The sequence below is a fragment of the Nyctereutes procyonoides genome, unplaced genomic scaffold (genome assembly GCF_905146905.1).
Source record: "Nyctereutes procyonoides isolate TBG_1078 unplaced genomic scaffold, NYPRO_anot_genome, whole genome shotgun sequence".
NCBI classification, from domain to species: Eukaryota; Metazoa; Chordata; class Mammalia; order Carnivora; family Canidae; genus Nyctereutes; species Nyctereutes procyonoides.
In genome coordinates, this window is record NW_026575121.1 from 2,546,023 (window position 1) to 2,564,781 (window position 18,759).

Genomic DNA, 18,759 nt, shown 5'->3' on the forward strand with positions numbered 1-18,759 from the left:
TCACAATTTAAAATATTTTTACTGCGATAGATTTGGCATCTACTGAAAAAGAACACACGGCATGACTTTAGATTAATACGATGCCTTCTATGTTTGAAAATAAAAAGAATGCTCAAAAACAATCAGCAAATCTTACCACTCATTTTGTTTTTACAGTAGCAGCAGAGAACAAAATCCAACAAGGAAACAGCGTAGTACACGTTAACAGCTTTAATTGGAGAACGGTTCCGCTTTTTTTTTTTTTTTGCAAAGCTGTGAGAGGAAAAGATCCTTTGACCGAGTCACGTGGTGCCTACCACGTGACTTACTGTGACCCGCGGAAAGGGAAGGGGGGAAAAAAAACAGCAAGGAAAAAAAAAAAAAGCAAACATTCCCGCTGCCAGCGTTTGGGTTGTAGTAAATGATTAAATGGTTTCTATTGCTGCTGCCTGGAATTTGACGATCTTTCTGACTTCCTCCTGAACTAACTCAAAGGATCATCAAAATACACGTACAGAAATAATTTTTTTTTTTAAAAAGATTTTACTTATTCATGAGAGACACAGAGAGGGGCAGAGACACAGGCAGAGGGAGAACCAGGCTCCCTGCAGGGATTCCGCCCCCGCCCCCCATCCCAGAAATAATTTGATGTAAAACCGTTCTCTTTGTTTCCATTTCCCTCCTGTAACATTACAGGCATTATCTTCTAATTCAGTTTTCATTATCCAGCCTCCTACTTTCATTTATAAAGTGTAAGATACATATAACATTTATTAATCTAGAAGATTCGCTCTGAAATGTCCTTCTGTAACTTGATCCACTCTCCATGCTCATCCTTAAAGAATGCCCACAGCGTACAACTGTCTATAGAATATTTGCTTGATCAATGTGTTCCTCTAAGATGAGTTTTATGTTTCAGGCTGGCATTTGCCTCTCAAGTTAATAAAGGCTACCACTTTAAGCGCTGGTTTTACTTTATTTCTGATTTTGTTTTATGTTTAAGATTTAACCTAGACATTAATTAATACAGATACTTGGTGGACAGCATTCTCCCTCATGCTCATGAAATCTTAAAAAGACAGGCCACAGTTCAGGATCAGAGCGCTCTCCCCAAACTCTGGAGAAGAGGAAAGAGACCAAGATGTTACTTACAACAGAGGGGAAGAAGACTATAAGTGTAAGAACTTTTGGAGGTCTTTTAATTACTTTATGATGCTATGTAAGCTAAGGAAACTATTAATAGCTGATACAAATGAATAGGTAATGATAATGATTGTGATTTGTTTAAAAGTTGCACAGTGGAAAAAAACAGATTTTAGTACCAGAAGATTTAATAAAAGCTTCAGTATTTTTTAGCAAGATAATTTACTGCTCTTCTTTGAGGTTGTTTCTTTCTGTAAGAAGGTTAAAATAACCTCACAGCATTGTTGTGAGAACCAAATTAGATATACTAAAGTACTGAATAAGTATGTACTATATGTTGGCTAATTGAATTTAAATTAAAAAAAGTACTGAGTACACACTGGTTGGCACCACTCAATAAAGGGTAACTATTATTGCTCTGTTTTCAAGAATAATAATTATATGTTGCAGAGTATGTGCCAGGCACCATTTGGAGTATTTTACAAATGTTAACCCTCACAATAACTGAAATAGGCATCCTTTAGAGGTAGGGAAACTGAAGCAGAATGCAGTTAAGTAACTTGCCAAGAGCATAGAATGAGGCAAAGACAGGATTATCTAATGATAAGGTTATAGTTAAAAACAAACAAACAGGGGATCCCTGGGTGGCGCAGCGGTTTAGCGCCTGCCTTTGGTCCAGGGCGCGATCCTGGAGACCCGGGATCGAATCCCACGTCAGGCTCCTGGTGCATGGAGCCTGCTTCTCCTTCTGCCTGTGTCTCTGCCTCTCTCTCTGTGTGTGACTATCATAAATAAATAAAAATTAAAAAACAAACAAACAAACAAACAAACATGTAAACCATGTTCAAACCCCCAAGAAGGTGAGAAAGAACTAACTAGCAAGAGATAACCTGGAGCAATAGATATCAATAAATATATGCCAGGCACCCCAGAGAAAGTAAAACACTAAAGGGCCATTCTCAAAAGTGGCAAAGGGTAATTGTTAATTTCGAAGCTCCTACTGGAAGGGAAGGCTGCCCTGAAGAACAAGGCCTGAGAGTAAAGAGTGTCCTGGTCAACAGAATCTGCTCATAAGTGTTCAATTCAGCTTCTCAGCAAATCTAACCATGCCTCTGATCTTCAGTCCTTAAACAAAAAGCATGCCCCTGCAACCCACCTTCTCATTTTCACTCTTCTCACACAGCTATTTCCATTTCTTGACTCTTTGATGATCTCAATTTTTTCCATTATGCTCACTAGAACCTTTCCCATTATAAATTCCCCTATATCCTTAACCTTTTCATATAAGACCTGTTGATATATTTCCTTTAAATGAAACTCAGCTCCCCCAGGACAATTTTTCTAGCAGCTCCTGGGAACAGAGGCTTCCCATTCCTCTTCTGAAGCAGTCTCCAGATACCCCAAGGCTGTTTCCCATTACTCCTGTTGTTCCTGTTTCATGCTGAAGTTTCTTTTTCCTTGAGATCATGTCATATGAGATCACCCTCTACCCCTTCTCATTGCTATCATGCTCCGTTCTCATTTATTGAGAACTCTGGCACCATGTTCACAGTTTTTTTCCTCTACCCTGCTTTTCTCCGTCAACACAATGATGACTTCAATGTCCAAAAAAACGTAGCCTCAAACTTTCCTGAACTCTTCCCATTCTGTTTTTAGTAACCCATGTTCAAAGATACATCCTGGAACTTAGAATGCCACTATCTCATCTTTGAAAACTCAGACATTCATGTTTCAGTCTCTGGCCACCACATCTATCTTTCATCTCTCCATTTTCTCTTTCTTCTCCAACATTTGTTCTTTCTCATAATGATTTCTCTTTCCTTCTAATCAAACACTGCCTTCATTGCATGATTTCCTTTCCCATGGATGTCTTCCTTTTATATCCCCTCCCCACAAAGTCCCCAATTTCAACCAGATAATTAACTTAGATGTGAACTGTAGAAATCAAATGGTACAAACTCACGTTTGTAATTTAGTTATCTCTGACTTTAACTCAGCCTTGCTCAGGAATCCTTTCAGGAATTTATCCCTGGTTAATAGCCCATCTTGTTTTCTAGAGTGATTATCAGAGATCTCTACCACCTTTTAAGGACTTCCCCAAAACAGACCTCAACCACGTATGTCACCATGAAATTGAACTATTTCGATACTATTTTCTTGTATCTTCCCTTCATTAGGAAGATATCACTGTCCCTTCACTAGGTCAAAGCTATCTCTCCACTTCTACTCTTTATCTGATTTCCATCTTGTTCTCCACCAGCTCTTTGCTCTACTGGTCATTCACTATTTTCAACTGTCTTCAGTATTTTCAACCTTTCTAACATCATCCTCAACTATCCTCACAGTGGCCATAGAGTTCCAATGCCCAGGATTAGTGATGTGGTTCATACTTTCAAGAACTTTTCAGTTATAGTAAGGACAATATAAAATAGACATATTTCATGTTTCCTAAAGACATTGTTAATTCAAGAATGTGCATCAAACAATTTTCCTAGAGGAATAAAGAGAAAGGATGTATCAAGAACATTACAATTACAGGAAAGCATTATATGGTGATGAGCATATTCTTCATTTTCCCTTACCTGATTACATGAGAATTCTAGCAAACTTAAAATGCATCTGCTTTTTATTTTCACAACACTGTATCAAACAATTTGCAGAGAGTTCTCTTAAATCAATAGCATGAAATGCCACAGCAAGTGTTTGGACTTTTTTTTTTTTTTAATGTGTTTGGACTTTTTGATAACATTTTAACACATCAGCTATTAGCATTCTTGAACTACTGATTTTCAGGTAAATTTGTCAATACAAGCACTAGTTGACACTTGGGTGACATTGTTTATATGCATTTATTGGGTACCAGGTACTGTTGTAAATGCTTTATAGATACTAACTCATTTCATCTGTATAATATCCTCTGAAGTGGAATAACTATTATTTTCATTTTATGGGTAAGAAAACTAAGATACAAAAAGATTAAGTAACTTGCAAGGTCTCATAGCCAGAACTGTCAAAAGAACTAGGTGGTCTAGCTTTGAAATCTGTGTCCTTTACTTTACGCTGCCTCTCTTGTTTAGGATATAACACTTAAAAATTATAAAATGAATGAGAAAATTGGTATAATAATACCAAAGTTCAGCTAAACTACAAACAGAAAAGCACCAAACATTTGGATGGAAGACCCCACATAATACACCTCAAATATCTGCTAGTTGCATATAATGGCAACAAAGCAAAATGCACCTAAATATATCTCACTGAAACTCTTATGAAGACCCTGAGTTTCTAGTAAGTGAGGAATATCATATGGGAAAGTTAGTGAATTACTTAATATCCAAACCTGTCCCAAAAGTAACTAAAGGAGATTTAAGCAATACAGCAATAAAAACAAAAAAAACTAAAAAATCCTCAACATAACAAAACAAACCCAAAACAAAGCAGCTGACAAACTGAAGAAAAGAGAAAATTAATATAGAAAATAAGGAATGAGGCTGGTCTTATGCCCTCTCTAGAATTGGACCATAATATCTCTCTGGTTTATATGAACTGAAATAAGATTAAAATTAGGACACCACGGACTACTGTCAAGCTAGTCTTTGTCTTCTGCAGATCAAGTATGTCTCATATTGCCATAGAGTATAGCCCCAATTCCTTGGCTTGAAAAAAACTAAAGCAGGTATAACCTAATACTGACTTCTACCATATATAAAATTCAGTAATGCATCAATAAATGTCTAACTTTAAGCAAATACCCTCAAAAACAGATGCAAAATGAACAGCTAAGATAGCAAGACAGCTGAATCAGCTGACTTGCAGAAAGGGCTTGCTAACTATGAGGCAAATTAAAAGTTGAAAGAGCTGACTTTCATTTTATAAAATTCTTTCTGGCAAACAAGATTAGTTGTTTATTAAGGCTGCTCTTAGACTGTAATAAGTCTGGGTCATTTGCATGTTAGAAAATTTAAGAAGCAGACTCATTCAGCTCAAATCATTATCACAAGAATTTAAGAGTAGGAATGTGAAATACATCTCATTCTACTCTTCTACAAATATATATCCAGTCCTTCAAAAGACTGACTCTGATTAGGACTGTGATCCTGATTCCTGCAGCAGTGTTAGGGTACAAGTCCTGAATTAACATCTAAATAACATGTGTTAAAGCTCATGCAGCTTAGACTGTAACTGATGCAAGTCCATGTAGTCAAGGGACCTAGGAAAGGTCAATGACATCTGCAAGTAATCAGGTCCTCTATGGGAGAAATCCCTTGCTGGGGAGTAACTGACAATGACATATGCAGATAATCTCACGAAGGTAAGGGGAACAAAGAATTAGAACCTGTAACTTTACTCGTGGGCACAAGTCAAAATTTGTTTCTTTTAAATCTCTCTGATTTGCTTGGCCAGGAGTCCCTAAGGTATCAATTTAATAAAGGTTTTACATTATGTGGTTCATGCCAATAGAAAGCAAATGTGAGGATCATCCTAAAATCAGCTATGTTTTTGGACTGACTGGGGATGAGCTGGATGAAGAGGCTAGACATTAGCCAGAGATTGGTTAATAGGACATATATATTTGTGTTCTGACACAGTATTTCCCAACTTGATTGATGTGCCAGTAAATTCTTAAAACAAATTTTGGGGACTCATTAAGGTAATCAGCTTTTTAAAGGCCAAATTATGACATTAAAAAGAAAGAAGGAAGAAATTAAGAAGAGAAGGAAGTCTATTATATATTATCACGTCATTTATAAAGAATATTTTAACCTCAAAATAGATTTAACTTCAGAATTAAGAAAAAAGTCTCTAGGGGCACCTGGGTGGCTCAGTGGTTGAGCGTCTGGTTTTGGCTCAGGCCATGACCCCGGGGTCCTCGGATCGAGTCCCACATCGGGCTCCCTGCAGGGAGCCTGCTTCTCTCTCTGCCTGTGTGTGTCAGCCTCTCTCTCTGTGTCTCTCATGAATAAATAAAATAAATCTTAAAAAAAATCTTTAAATTAAATAAATTTAGCTTAATGAAAAACTACTACAATACCCTTATTTTTCCCATTTCTTAGACTGGTTAAATGTCCCTAAATCTATGGACAAGGATTTGGGAATAACTCTTAGTAGTAGGAGAAATACAGATTTGTTTTTGAGGCTGGTTAAGCTCTGGTGATGCAAGAGGGAGAAAATAGAGCAGTGGTAAGATAACGACATTATCATCATCTAATCTAAGACACTTCTGAAAGTAAAGGAGCAGCTTAAAAATCACTAAAATTATATAATTTCTTTTTTTAAATTGTACTGCTATTCTTAATTTTTTTTTTAAATTTTATTTATGATAGTCAGAGAGAGAGAGAGAGAGAGAGAGAGAGAGGCAGAGACATAGGCAGAGGGAGAAGCAGGCTCCATGCACGGGGAGCCTGACGTGGGATTCGATCCCGGGTCTCCAGGATCGCGCCCTGGGCCAAAGGCAGGCGCTAAACCACTGAGCCACCCAGGGATCCCCCCCCTTTTTTTAAAATTATATAATTTGGAATAATTTTTTATTGATTGACAAATTGCTTTTCTTACACTGAGGGACATGAAAAGTTCTATTAAAAATGTTAAAAAATAAACGGGTTTATTAAAAAACATATGCAAGTACATTAAAGAATATTTTATGGACTTCTTTATGTTGAATATCTGGATATTAAAGTAGTGTTAACAGAACAATCTTTTTAGTACATATCCATGTATTTTAGTCCATCTGTTAGCTCTGTCTTTATTCCATATCGCTGGTATATGACTGAAAATTTTCTTCTTTCAATATAGCCTCATTTTTAATTTTTTCATAAAACTGCCTGCAACTGTTATATTTTAGTTAATAACTTTGAAACTATTGATCTCTTCAACTGACTCTTTTCTATAATACCTTAAGACTACAGTATTTATATTCAGAGACTACTCTGATTCTTAGGTGCCATCTGGTAAGCTGGGAGCCAATTCTGCTTAAGCAGAGGATATTCTTAATTCTATTCTTTTTTCTTTTTGAAATGTGTAAATATTTAAATCCAAATATTTTCACTGGAACTATAATACCTTCCAAGTTTTAACAAACAAAACTTATTGGATTGTCTCTATGATTCTTTTGAATATTTTACTAAATTTAGATTTTTTTTTTTTAGCTCACTGTTACTGAAAGGGCTTATTGCAAAATTAAAAAAAAAAGCACTGCCAATATTAAGTAGTTACAGATTTATACAATAAATGACAAAGCCATTCAGATTTTCTTTTCATATACTCTGTGGCAGGAATATTTAGATTTTATCTCCTGCATACAGTCTACATTTATCTAACCACTATGCTTCCCATTGGTGACCCCCAATCAGTAGCCTCCTAATGCCAAGTGGCCAGCAGCAGCAGCATCACATACTTCCTTCAGCAGCCACCACCACCAGGAGACTAGAAGGTGTTAGCAGATCCTAGCCTTCTGTATCTAAGAGTACTTTATTTTACTTCTAAGTACCTTAACTACTATCCTTGACTTGCTTCTGGTCAGGATCAGAAAAAAGAAACAATACTCTTTAAGATTGTTGCCTTTAAGATTTAATCAGAGGTTAAAGTGAAAAACAAGAGGAGATCATGGCAGAAGCTGGAAATACAAAATGGTAGATAACCAGATGCATCACAGCTTATTTTAATGGAACCACTTTATACTCTGTCAAACAATGAAAAGTCTGGAACAAATGTTAAACTGGTTAAACACCACGATGAGAGGTATGAACTGGGATCAATAAAGTCACCCTATTAATAGTAGATACCCATTTGATAAGTTGATAAAGTTAACATTTATTACTTGAGGCAGGCAATTAGCATAGGCCTTCAGTCTAGGAATTTAACAAGTTGGTGGTCATAATTTGGGAACAGAATAAGGCAGAGAGTTACAGAAGAAAGAGAAAAGATCAAGGTCATTATTCACTGCTTAGATATTTAAGGGCTTTTTCCATGAAAATATATTATTCTTTTTTAAGGTTGGATAAAGTAGACTTCTTAAATTAGGGGCCTACTAAGTGTGATTCAGAATTATGGGTAATTTCATTTATTTGTGTACAGCTAATTGACAATTTCTATAATTAGAATTGCTAAGCATTTAGATTTATCAGTGATAATAAGCACATCAAGTAGAAAAAGTTTGAAGAATGACTGTACCATGGTTAGAATTTATCGTTAGCCCTAAACTGAATTGTATACAGATAAAAAACTTGAAGTAGGAGATGTATTTATCAAGTACCTGTTTCTAAAGTAGTTATTTTTAGTGCTCTTGTTTAGAAAGCTACAAAGGCTGTGATATTAATGTGCATGGATGCAGCAGGTTGTGAACACTATTTTTAGTATCAGTTTAATGTGAACAATGATGAATCATTCTTTGTTATTCTAGTAGGAAATAGTACTTGGGTTTTACTGCAGCACATCAGATTAACTATCTCTCAATAACTACACACCCACATGCTGACATCACACTGGCAGTGATATGGATCAATGACGCAAATCCTGTCAGGATCAAACATTAAGGCCACAAAGGTTGGAAAAAAAAAAAAGCCCACATGACAGGGCAGACCAGTCATCCAACATGCACAGACTGCATTAAATCAGAATTGCTGATGTTAAAAAGGGTTGTGATAGGTTCTTTTTACATAATAGCTAGGGTTTTTAATTTTAATGATAGATTTCCCACATAACCAGCTCTATATTTATCTTTAAGTTTCCTCACAGCTTCTGTGATTTAAGGTCTGGACCTTTTAGAACATGTCTGAAGGTTCTACTAGCCACCTGAGTTACCTGGAAAATAGCCTCTGTAGCCACTCTTTGGACTGATCTTTTGTAGAATATGCCACCATTTTAAGCTTTTTATAGAAAATGTTGTGCCTGACAAATAACACATTTACATTTAGATTTGGAGCACTACATTCCGTGGCCTTACAATTCGCTGCTACCTCAGGGTCTTTTACATTGTTATCTTCTTCTTTAGGCTTTCACTATTTTTAGTTTTACTGACATCAAAATATCGATTTAAAAAAAATTTTTTTACAGATGGTTTGGAGAAGATGGTTTATTATGAATAACTATATATGAGGTCTCAAAATATCTTCTCCCTGAATTAACCCACCTAGAATTAGAGATCTCTCCCCTAACAGGAACAGAACTTATCTCTGGAGGCCTGCCACAGAACCTTTGCATCCTCATATATAGTCCTCTGAGAAGAAATTAGGCCTCTACATTTAAACACGAACATTCTTTCTCCTCAAAGACTATCACTTCTCAGGAGAACTGGAAAACTGAAGGGAGATGAGAGCTGGAGGTAAGCTGAATAACCTTTTGTTCTAGCATCATTAATCTGACATAATCAGACTAACTTGAAAACATGCCAACAATCCTTTCCCATACTCTCAGGCATTGCCTTCATGCTTCATGTTGTTTCCTAAGAGAAATCTTTTTTTTTTTTTAAGAAGGAAAAGCAAAAGCTCTCCCTTATTATTAGGTTGGTTTGCTTTTTAAAAACTATTAATCATCTGAAAGAAATATTCGGAATACATAAAAATTACTGAAATAGTTGTCTTTGGTTCTTTTTGAAGGGTGTCTTTAAATCTAGATTATTCATAGTAGAAATGCTGTTTCACAATTGAAAACACTGCTATACTTTTTCACTATACATCAACTTTCATCAGGAGAAGACTAGACTATAAGGTCTTATTTTTCTGTTATGATTTATATATTCTGACCATTTGCTATTGGCCACTGTTTTACTCTACTCATTCTAACCTCCTCAGGGCAAGTCTCACCAGCTAACGCGTTCTTAAGTGGAAAAAAGGAGATTAAAAAACCACTGTGTTGATGGCTTGCTAAAGACTATGAAGAGAAGAAAAAGCTCCCACAAGAGTGAAGACAGAAATAAAGGCCTCACATCCCTTTCATTCTCTTCAGATTCAAGCATTACCAGACTGGGAAGTAAAGAGTCTTATTTATGTAGATCATTTATGATGAGGTTAAGCCAAGAAAGGAGATGGAGCTTTTCCCAGGCTCTTTTGCTTGTGGCCATAAGACATTCTGGAGATACTTAGATTGCAGGTGTGGGACCTTCCTTTTCATTCTTGTCTCCTAACTATACAGTTTCTCTCCCAAAAACAACCATTCTTTGCTTCTTATAAATCCTTTCAGAGATATTCTGTGCATGTAAAAGCAATTATACACACACACACACACACACACACACACACACACACACACACACATATATTCTTTAAAAATACAAATGATAGGGGCAATTGGGAGGCTCAGTTGGTTAAGTCTCTGCCTTTGGCCCAGGTCATGCAGGATCTGGGCCAAGTATCCTGGGATCAGAGTCCTGGGATCAAGACCTACATCAACATTCCTGCTCAGTGAGGAGTCTGCTTCTCCCTCTTCCTCTGCCCCTCTCTCCTGCTTGGGTGCATGCTCTCAAATAAATGAAATCTTAAAAAAATATACAAATGATAGTATACTATATACACTGTTCTGCACCTTAATGATATAGCTTAGAGATCTTTCCATATTGGTATAGGTAGGGCTGCATCACTTCATAATAGCTGCATAGTATTTCACTGTAATAGTGTACCATAATTTAATTATTCCTCTACTGATAAACATTCAAGTTATTTTCAACCTTTTACTATTACAAACAATGCTGCATGAATATCCCTGTAAAAACATCATTTCATAAGTATGTTAGTATATTTGTAGGATAAATTATTAGAAGTGGAATTGCCAAGAACTTACATTTTTTTGACATTACCAAATCTCAGAGTTTGTACTAATATATGTTCTCATCAACACACCCTTACCAGTAGCTATCAAACTGATATTTGCCAATCTTCAGATGAAAGGTGAAAACAGTGTATTAATTTAGTTAGGTTTGTATTTTATTAGGAGTAAGGTGGAATATCCACATTAAACATTTAAGAAAGAACATTTATTTTTCCTCTTCTGTAATTTGGGACTACCACCAACCTACTGATTTTCAGGACTCTGGATTTGAACTGAGTTTTACCACCAACTTTTCTGGTTCTCCAGCTTGCAGAATGCAGATCATGAAACTTCTCAGCCTTCATAAACATGTAAGCTAATTGCTATAATAAGTCTCTTCTTATGTATCCTATATATATCCCATTGCTTCTATTTCTCTGGACAGTCCTGTCTCCAAGACTTTCTTATTAGCAAAAGTAATAAAACCAAAAGGTATTTTGAACTTTACATGCTCATCATTTCCATCTTTCTACCCAAACCAATTCTTTTTTTCTTCTGTATTATTTAGCACAGTAAAAGATGCTCTAATTTATCTTTCTGCTCAACTGACTGAAAACTGTAAATCATTCAAATCTCTTCTCACCCCCCACAATAAGCCTCATGTCTCATCATTATTACTATTTTGGTTATTTCCCTGCATAAAATCCTCAATGGCTCCTCATTCCTTTCAGGATAAAATCCAAAATTTTTGGCATGACATATGAAAATACCTTCATATATCATGGTATCTATCTGTAACATAGCCCTTTCCATTTTTAGTCTCATTTTCAGACACCCCTTCATGTACAATGTTCTCCAAACTCTCTCTCATAATACCTTCTCAGTCTCCTCTAACGTCTGTGTACTGTGCCTTTGCACAGGTGATTCCTTCTGCCTCTAAGAACTTTTTTCTATTTTTTTTTCCTCATGGCTAAATTTTCTATTTCTTTAAGCACCAACTTTTCCTGGAAGCACTCAATGACTATTCCAAGCTGCATTAGGTATTCCTTCTCTGGCCTCCCCTATATATTTGGGCATACCTAATTCTAATATAGTACATATTCTACTGTTTTAACTGTGGATTACTTGCCCGTTTCCCTTAGTCAGCTGTGAGGGAGGATCTAAATTTCTGAAATGGCTGTCAAGAATTGAGTTGTCCTTGAGGACACCAAAAGAGATTTAGGGCAAATTCTCTTTCCAAGTAAAGAATATGCATTTAGTTATTCTCTTTTGTGTTTGGTAAGTGTCTGAGTATGAGAGACTTAGTACAAAAGGGTAAGGAAATCCAACATATTAAGATTTTTTTAAAGTGTAAAAATATTGAAATAATGAACTTTCATTGTAATAAGGATTTTCCAGAAATGATGAAAGATTGTATGATAAAATGAAGAAGGAAATGCTGAATACAGAGAACTTTTTGATCCACTGAGAATTAAAAACAAGATTTGATTAAAATTTACTCTCTAAAAGTGAATCAACATTTTCAAATTATTATTGTGGAATCAGATTTTGGAATCAGAATTCTACATTAAATGATGAGACAAAATGATTATATGACTCTGGCAAACCTCTGGAGCCTCTAGAGCAATTAATACATACCTGCAAGAAAATTGTCTATCACCACAATTATTATGTTATTGCATGACTCTGATGGTTAATGACACTATGTTTAGATATCCCTTCATATAATACCATAATCACAGTCAGGGCACAAGCCATACTTTTGTAGACACAGGAATGGTTTTCCTAAGAAATGAAATTATGTTGGTTGCCATGACAAAGGAAATGAATATTTTGAGGAGGGGTCCTAGATAAGTTGGAAGAAGAAAATGCTTTTCCATCTCTCTGTATCTAGGTAAATAGTAAAAATCACATCCAGCGTGTTGTCATATAAGAAAAGGAACCGGGAAAGACCTTTTCTCTCTCCTGGGATACTCTCTGCAGATGGTACAAGGGCATGTAAATCAGATTATATAAATTCATGGTAGTCTCTATAACTTTATATATAAATGTTCTCTGAACATCCTAGCCTTGCCTTATCCCAGCTATGCTTTGGGTATAAAAATTAGAAAGGTTTATGCCTGTTAAGAATGCTTAATTAACACTTCTCTCAGTCCAAAATTGTAGTGTGGTTACAAGGTTAAACTAAGGTAAATCTCTGTATTTGTAATTCAGTTGCCTTTCTCACCAGGAGATCTTTCTACCGAAGCTAACTTAGAGAGTCTGATTTTTATTCAATAAGGAAGGTAATCTTTCTCATTCTTTCATAGGGTTAGGAAAATGTATGCAGAACACAAAGTAGGTCTGCAGTAATACTGGTTTCTTTGCCTAGCATTCCTTCAAAGAAAGGTTTGGCTAAATAGAGAGGACCCAAACAAATGTATCTTCTTTCATAAATACAGTCTAGCTCATACTGATATGTTTTTGGGGTCAAGAAAATCCTCAACATCTAAAGCTTTTTGCCCTGGGTTTATTTGTCTTTCTGAGTGTCAGAATTCTTTACATCAGCTCTATATTTATCAAATTTATATATTTCTTTTCTTCTACCCCCTTTCAAAAAATGTCAGACTATTATAAACTCGGTATGTTTCATTTTTTAGTTTTTACTAATTAAAACATTCACTTATCTGCACCAAAATACGTCATATGGTCCACCATTTACCTCAGCTTTAAAGAAAATAATCTTTAAAAAGTTGGACTAAACGATTTAAAAAGGCTAAAACATCATTTATATGATTATTTAATATTTAGGCAATTAATACTATTATCAATATTATTATTGATAATATTGATAATTAAATTTATCAAATTATATAGAAAGTACAAAGAAGAAAAACTCCTGTAATCTTATCATACAGGGAGACAGGCACTTGAAAGAAATGTGCCAAAAATTCTTTTGATATATATTCATTAAAAGTAACATTTTTCCTAATTATTAAAAAAAGCTAATTCTGTTCATATCCTTAATGTATAATCAAATAAATGAATGACCTTCAATATTCAAATCCTCATTAAATAAAGACACTAATTAACAAGAATTTTTAATGTTCCATTTGGGAAGGTAAAAAGTAAAGAACAGAAATGCAGCCTTTGAGTGTCCTAATCCCACGACTGATTTTGGTGCTCCTGCTATGAGCTTCCATAGAACCTTTCCTGTTCTTTTCCATCACAGCACTTCTCTATTTTATTGAATTCCTTAATTGTTTGTCTTACCTAGGAGATTGTAAACTTTGTGAGGGGCAGGGATAAGATCTATCTTACTCATCACTAAATCTTCAGTTTTGTAATAGTAACTGTACATATAAGTTCATAATAAGTTGCTAAATAAAAGAATGAGTTTAAAAAGAAACCTCCAAGCTATACTCTATCTAGGGTAAACTATCAATTTTCTTTTCTTTTTTTTTTAAATTTAAATTCAATTAGCCAACATGTTGTACATACTTAGTTTCCGAGGTAGTGTTCAATAATTTACCAGTTGCGTATAACATCCAGTGCTCATCACATCATGTGTCCTCCTTAATGCCCATCATCACACAGTTATCTCAGCCCCCCACATTCCCTCCAGCAACCCTCAGTTTGCTTCTTTATCAATTCAATTTTCTACATAATCCACACTACAGTACAATTAGTATGAATATATTAATGTTTATAATGAATCTGTTTGCCAAGGTTAAATGTATTTATTTTGGTAAAATGACTTGGAAAAAGGCTTTCTGCTTTTCAGTTAATCAGAAAGGTATTTGATAACACCCTGCGCTAGGTTCAAATTTAAACCACACACTTTTATGCTTACAGTTTTTCACTCTAATATAATCTTCAGCAAAAATACCTTAAGCTAACTGATGAAGACTTCTTCCCCAAAAGATGAGAAGGCATATATGTGTGTACATGCTCCTGTGTGATTTTTCTAAAAATTAGCAATGTGAACAAAGATATGAAGGGGGTATTGGCAAGAAATATGTAGAGACTAGGGTATCTACTAATCCTGGAATATTTGGAGTAGAAGATTTCTGGAAGTAAAGCTAGAAAGAAAGGTTGGAACCTGGATAGAATGCCTCGAAAATTAGGCTAAGGGCACTATAAAAAATAGGAGAAAGCAAGGTTTTTTGGTTTGTATTTACTATAGTAAAAAAAAAAAAAAAAAGGTAGTGTTTTAAAAAGGCCAATCTCTGTAGATGTAAAAATAAACATGCAAAAATGACACAGATCTTTCTGTAAATAAATTTGGATCCTAATCAGTTTGGGACTAACGTTCTTAAAAGGCCATAAAACTACTTAGGTGTAATACATGCCTAAATGGATTTCTGTGACAAGTTTTAATGAAGTCTGGTTAGGAAGCATGGTTTTCCCCAGTTTATACATCTAGTTAGGCAGATTTGATCAAATCACATTATCTCCATCTCACTTAAGAGGTAATTGCTTCATATAGCTAGTTCTAAACTTACTAGCAAGTGAATTGTCAAGATGGATATTTCAAATCTAGAATGCACTAACTGCTCTCAACTTTGGGAATGATAGTAAGGTTCTGCTATAAATAGTCACCAATAAAAACTGATATGGCCTAAAATGTAGTTAAAATACCGTGCATATGCAATGACAAGAAAAGTGGAATGACCTTTTACTATTAACTACCATAAAATATATTTGAATGTATCAAACATTTAAGAACACCTAATGTAACAATCCTGTGTGTGTGTATCTGACATACATAACTCCTTTGGGCCAAGATCATTGGCTGAAAAGATCAAAAATCTAATTTTGTTGCAGGACAAAGAATAAGAATGGTGAGACACTAATCCCAAAGGGACAGGTGAAATGTTGCTGAGGAAAAGTAAGTAAGTATTTTTTTGGTAAGAAGAGAGGTGGAAGTTTCTTATATACAGCCCTTGTTTTATTTACTTGAAATGCTGTTTTTAATAGGAAGTACATTTAGAAGATTCAAAAATGAAAAATGCAAAAAAGTATAGAGAGAGAACTTTCATTCCTTCCTTGTTCCCCATTTCATGTACCACCACTTCACAAATAAACACTATAATTACTTTTGGAGGATCTTTCAAGATTATCATTTTTTTTTGTACTCTGTGACATTTATTCATTACTTTCCAATATTGTATACGACTAAGCTATGGCCAATGAAATGTGAGAAGCGATCTGTACAATCTTCAGGCTATGTCTTTAAAGAAAGACGGTGTACCTCAAATCTCTTCTTCTCTTCCCCCTTTGTCTGGGACATAGACATGGTGGTAAGCCACCTTAGTTCATGCAGATGAGCACAATATCCTAGGGATGGCAGACCAAGACAGAAGTAATTTGGATCCCCGTACTACCTTTGGGGCAGAGAACTCAATACAAGCACTAACTGCCTGCCTCCGAACTCTAATTCATGTGAGAAAAAAGTTCATATTATTTCCCTTAGTTTTCAATTGCTGTGTAACATTAGCACACATTTAGTGGTTGTAAAAAACACCCATTTAATTAGTTCACAGTTCTGTAGTTCAGAAGTCTGGGCACAGTGTGACTGAGTTCTGTGCTCAGGGTTCAAAAGGTGAAAATCAAAGTGCTGACCAGGGTGTATTTTCATCTGGAGGTTGGAGTCCTCTTCCAACTTCATGTGGTTGGGGCAGAATTAGATTCTGTGGCTGTAGGACTAAGACCCTCATTTCACTGCTGATGTCATCTGGAAGCCACTCTCAGGTAGAGGCCACCCGCTTCCTTGCTATATGATATATGGCCCTTTCCTTAATCTCTTCCTTCTAGAAGAACCCAGTCCCTTTTTAAGGGCTCACCTGATTAGGTGAGGTTCAGCCCAAATCATCTCTCTTTTCTTGAAAGTCAACTTCACTGTGTAATATGCTTATCAGGGAAATAAAATTCATCCTATTCATGGTGTGTACAATAGGATGCAATGCCCTTGAGGGCGATCTTGGAATTCTGCTGCCTACCATATCATTTACACACTCTGCCTTCAGGTATCTTTTATACTTTTTTTTTTTTGTAAGAACTAAAATTAAATTTTTAGTATTTCCTTTTTGAAATTTGTGGTTAAAATATAGATAATATTAACTATTTAACTATTTTCAAGTGCACAGCTTAGGGGCATTAAGAACACTTTTGTATGTGGGGCACCTAGGTGGCTCAGTTAGTTAAGCGTCTGCCTTTGGCTTGGGTCATCCCTACATCAAGCTCCCTGCTCAGCACAGGTCTGCTTCTCCCTCCCCTTCTCTGTGCAAATGTGTGCTCTCTCTCTCTCAAGTAAATAAAATCTTTTTTTTTTTTAAAGAACACTGTTGTGCAATAATTACCGTCATTGAGGGAAAAAAAATAATTACCACCACCCACCTCCAGAACTTTATCTTTCTTTTTTTTTTTTTTCAAATTATTTATTTATGATAGTCATACAGAGAGAGAGAGGCAGAGACAAGGCAGAGACATAGGCAGAGGGAGAAGCAGGCTCCATGCACCGGGAGCCCGACGTGGGACTCGATCCCGGGTCTCCAGGATCACGCCCTGGGCCAAAGGCAGGCGCCAAACCGCTGCGCCACCCAGGGATCCCAGAACTTTATCTTTCAAAGCTGAAACTCTGTACCCACTAAACAGTAACTCCTCATTTCCCTCCTGGCCCCCTAGCAATCACTAGTCTACTTTCTGTCTCTACCGCTCTAAGAGGATTTATACAGTTATTTGTCCTCAGTCACAAGAGGACTAGGGTATGAACCTCATATCTTAATACATATTGAAAAGGATTTGAAGAGGAATTGCCAGAGAAATAGGAGGAAAACCAGGAGAATATGTAAACTATAAAAGGAAAAGTCAAAAGAAGAGTGTTCCAAGGAGGGAATAAAATACTGTGTCAAATCCTGAGGGAGAGGTTAACTTTGATGAGAATGAAGCCCACTCATATAGGCAATACAGAGGTTGCCGATGACCTTCACAAAAGTGTGACACAGTAATTCTCTGGAGGTAGTAGTATTTTACAATCACCATGGTTACTACCTGTTGTGGGTTATTTTTCCATGCTATGAGAATTCTGAAGTCAAGCTGAGATGTACAAAGCTAAATAAAATCAACAATCCCTTTGGATTCATCATAAAATAGGGTTTTAAGAAAGTATTTCAGGGAAAAACATGGGAAGTAAAGAAAAAGAAGAGACTACCTGTATGTTGCACATAATTATTTGAGGTCATTTTTTCAATTAACAAATATTTACTGACTGCCTATATTATGCCGGAATAGAATTCATTATAACTACGTATTTCCTTGTTTCATATGTAGAAGGTTAAAAATGTTAAGATTAAAAAAATTTGAATGTTCAGTAAAGACAGTATGTCTTTTGGGCTAACAACGTAAGCAAATAAATAATGATGCTAATTCTAATAGAAGGCCAATGAAAATTTGATTCTAATAAAAATTTAACCATAATAATTTAGGGAGAAGTAGTATTTGAGAAATTAAGAACAGAGAGCAAAATTTTTCTTCCATACACATTATTTTGAGTTTTTTCCTCTTTGAAGGCTTCTATTTTGTTTCTCAGCATTTTTTAAAAAGATTTTATTTATTTATTCATGAGAATACACAGAGAGGAGAGAGAGAGAGAGAGAGGCAGAGACACAGGCAGAGGGAGAAGCAGGCTCCATGCAGGGAGCCTGATGTGGGACTTGATGTGGGACTTGATCCTCGGTCCCCAGGATCATGCCCTGGGCTGAAGGCAGGGTTAAATCGCTAAGCCACCCTCTCAGCACTTTTTAAAATTTAAATTCAATTAATTAACATATAATGTATTATTGGTTTCAGAAGTAGAGGTCAGTGATTCATCAGTCTTATATAATACCCAGTGCTCATTACATCACCTGCCCTCCT

The 18,759-nt window shown here is 35.7% G+C and overlaps 1 protein-coding gene across 3 annotated transcripts in view; it reads right to left on the reverse strand.

The window, feature by feature from the left end:
* The window catches only part of FNDC3A (fibronectin type III domain containing 3A), a 172,576-nt gene that overhangs the window by 81,242 nt on the left and 72,575 nt on the right, over positions 1–18,759 (reverse strand). Inside the window, exon 1 of one of the 3 annotated variants that reach the window (XM_055335947.1) lies at positions 137–212. The exons of the other annotated variants lie outside the window; for them this stretch is intronic. Coding sequence (XP_055191922.1) covers positions 137–143 — 7 coding nt within the window. The 5' untranslated portion in view covers positions 144–212. Of the gene's footprint in view, positions 1–136; positions 213–18,759 lie in introns of those variants that run through there. 3 annotated transcript variants of the gene reach the window in all.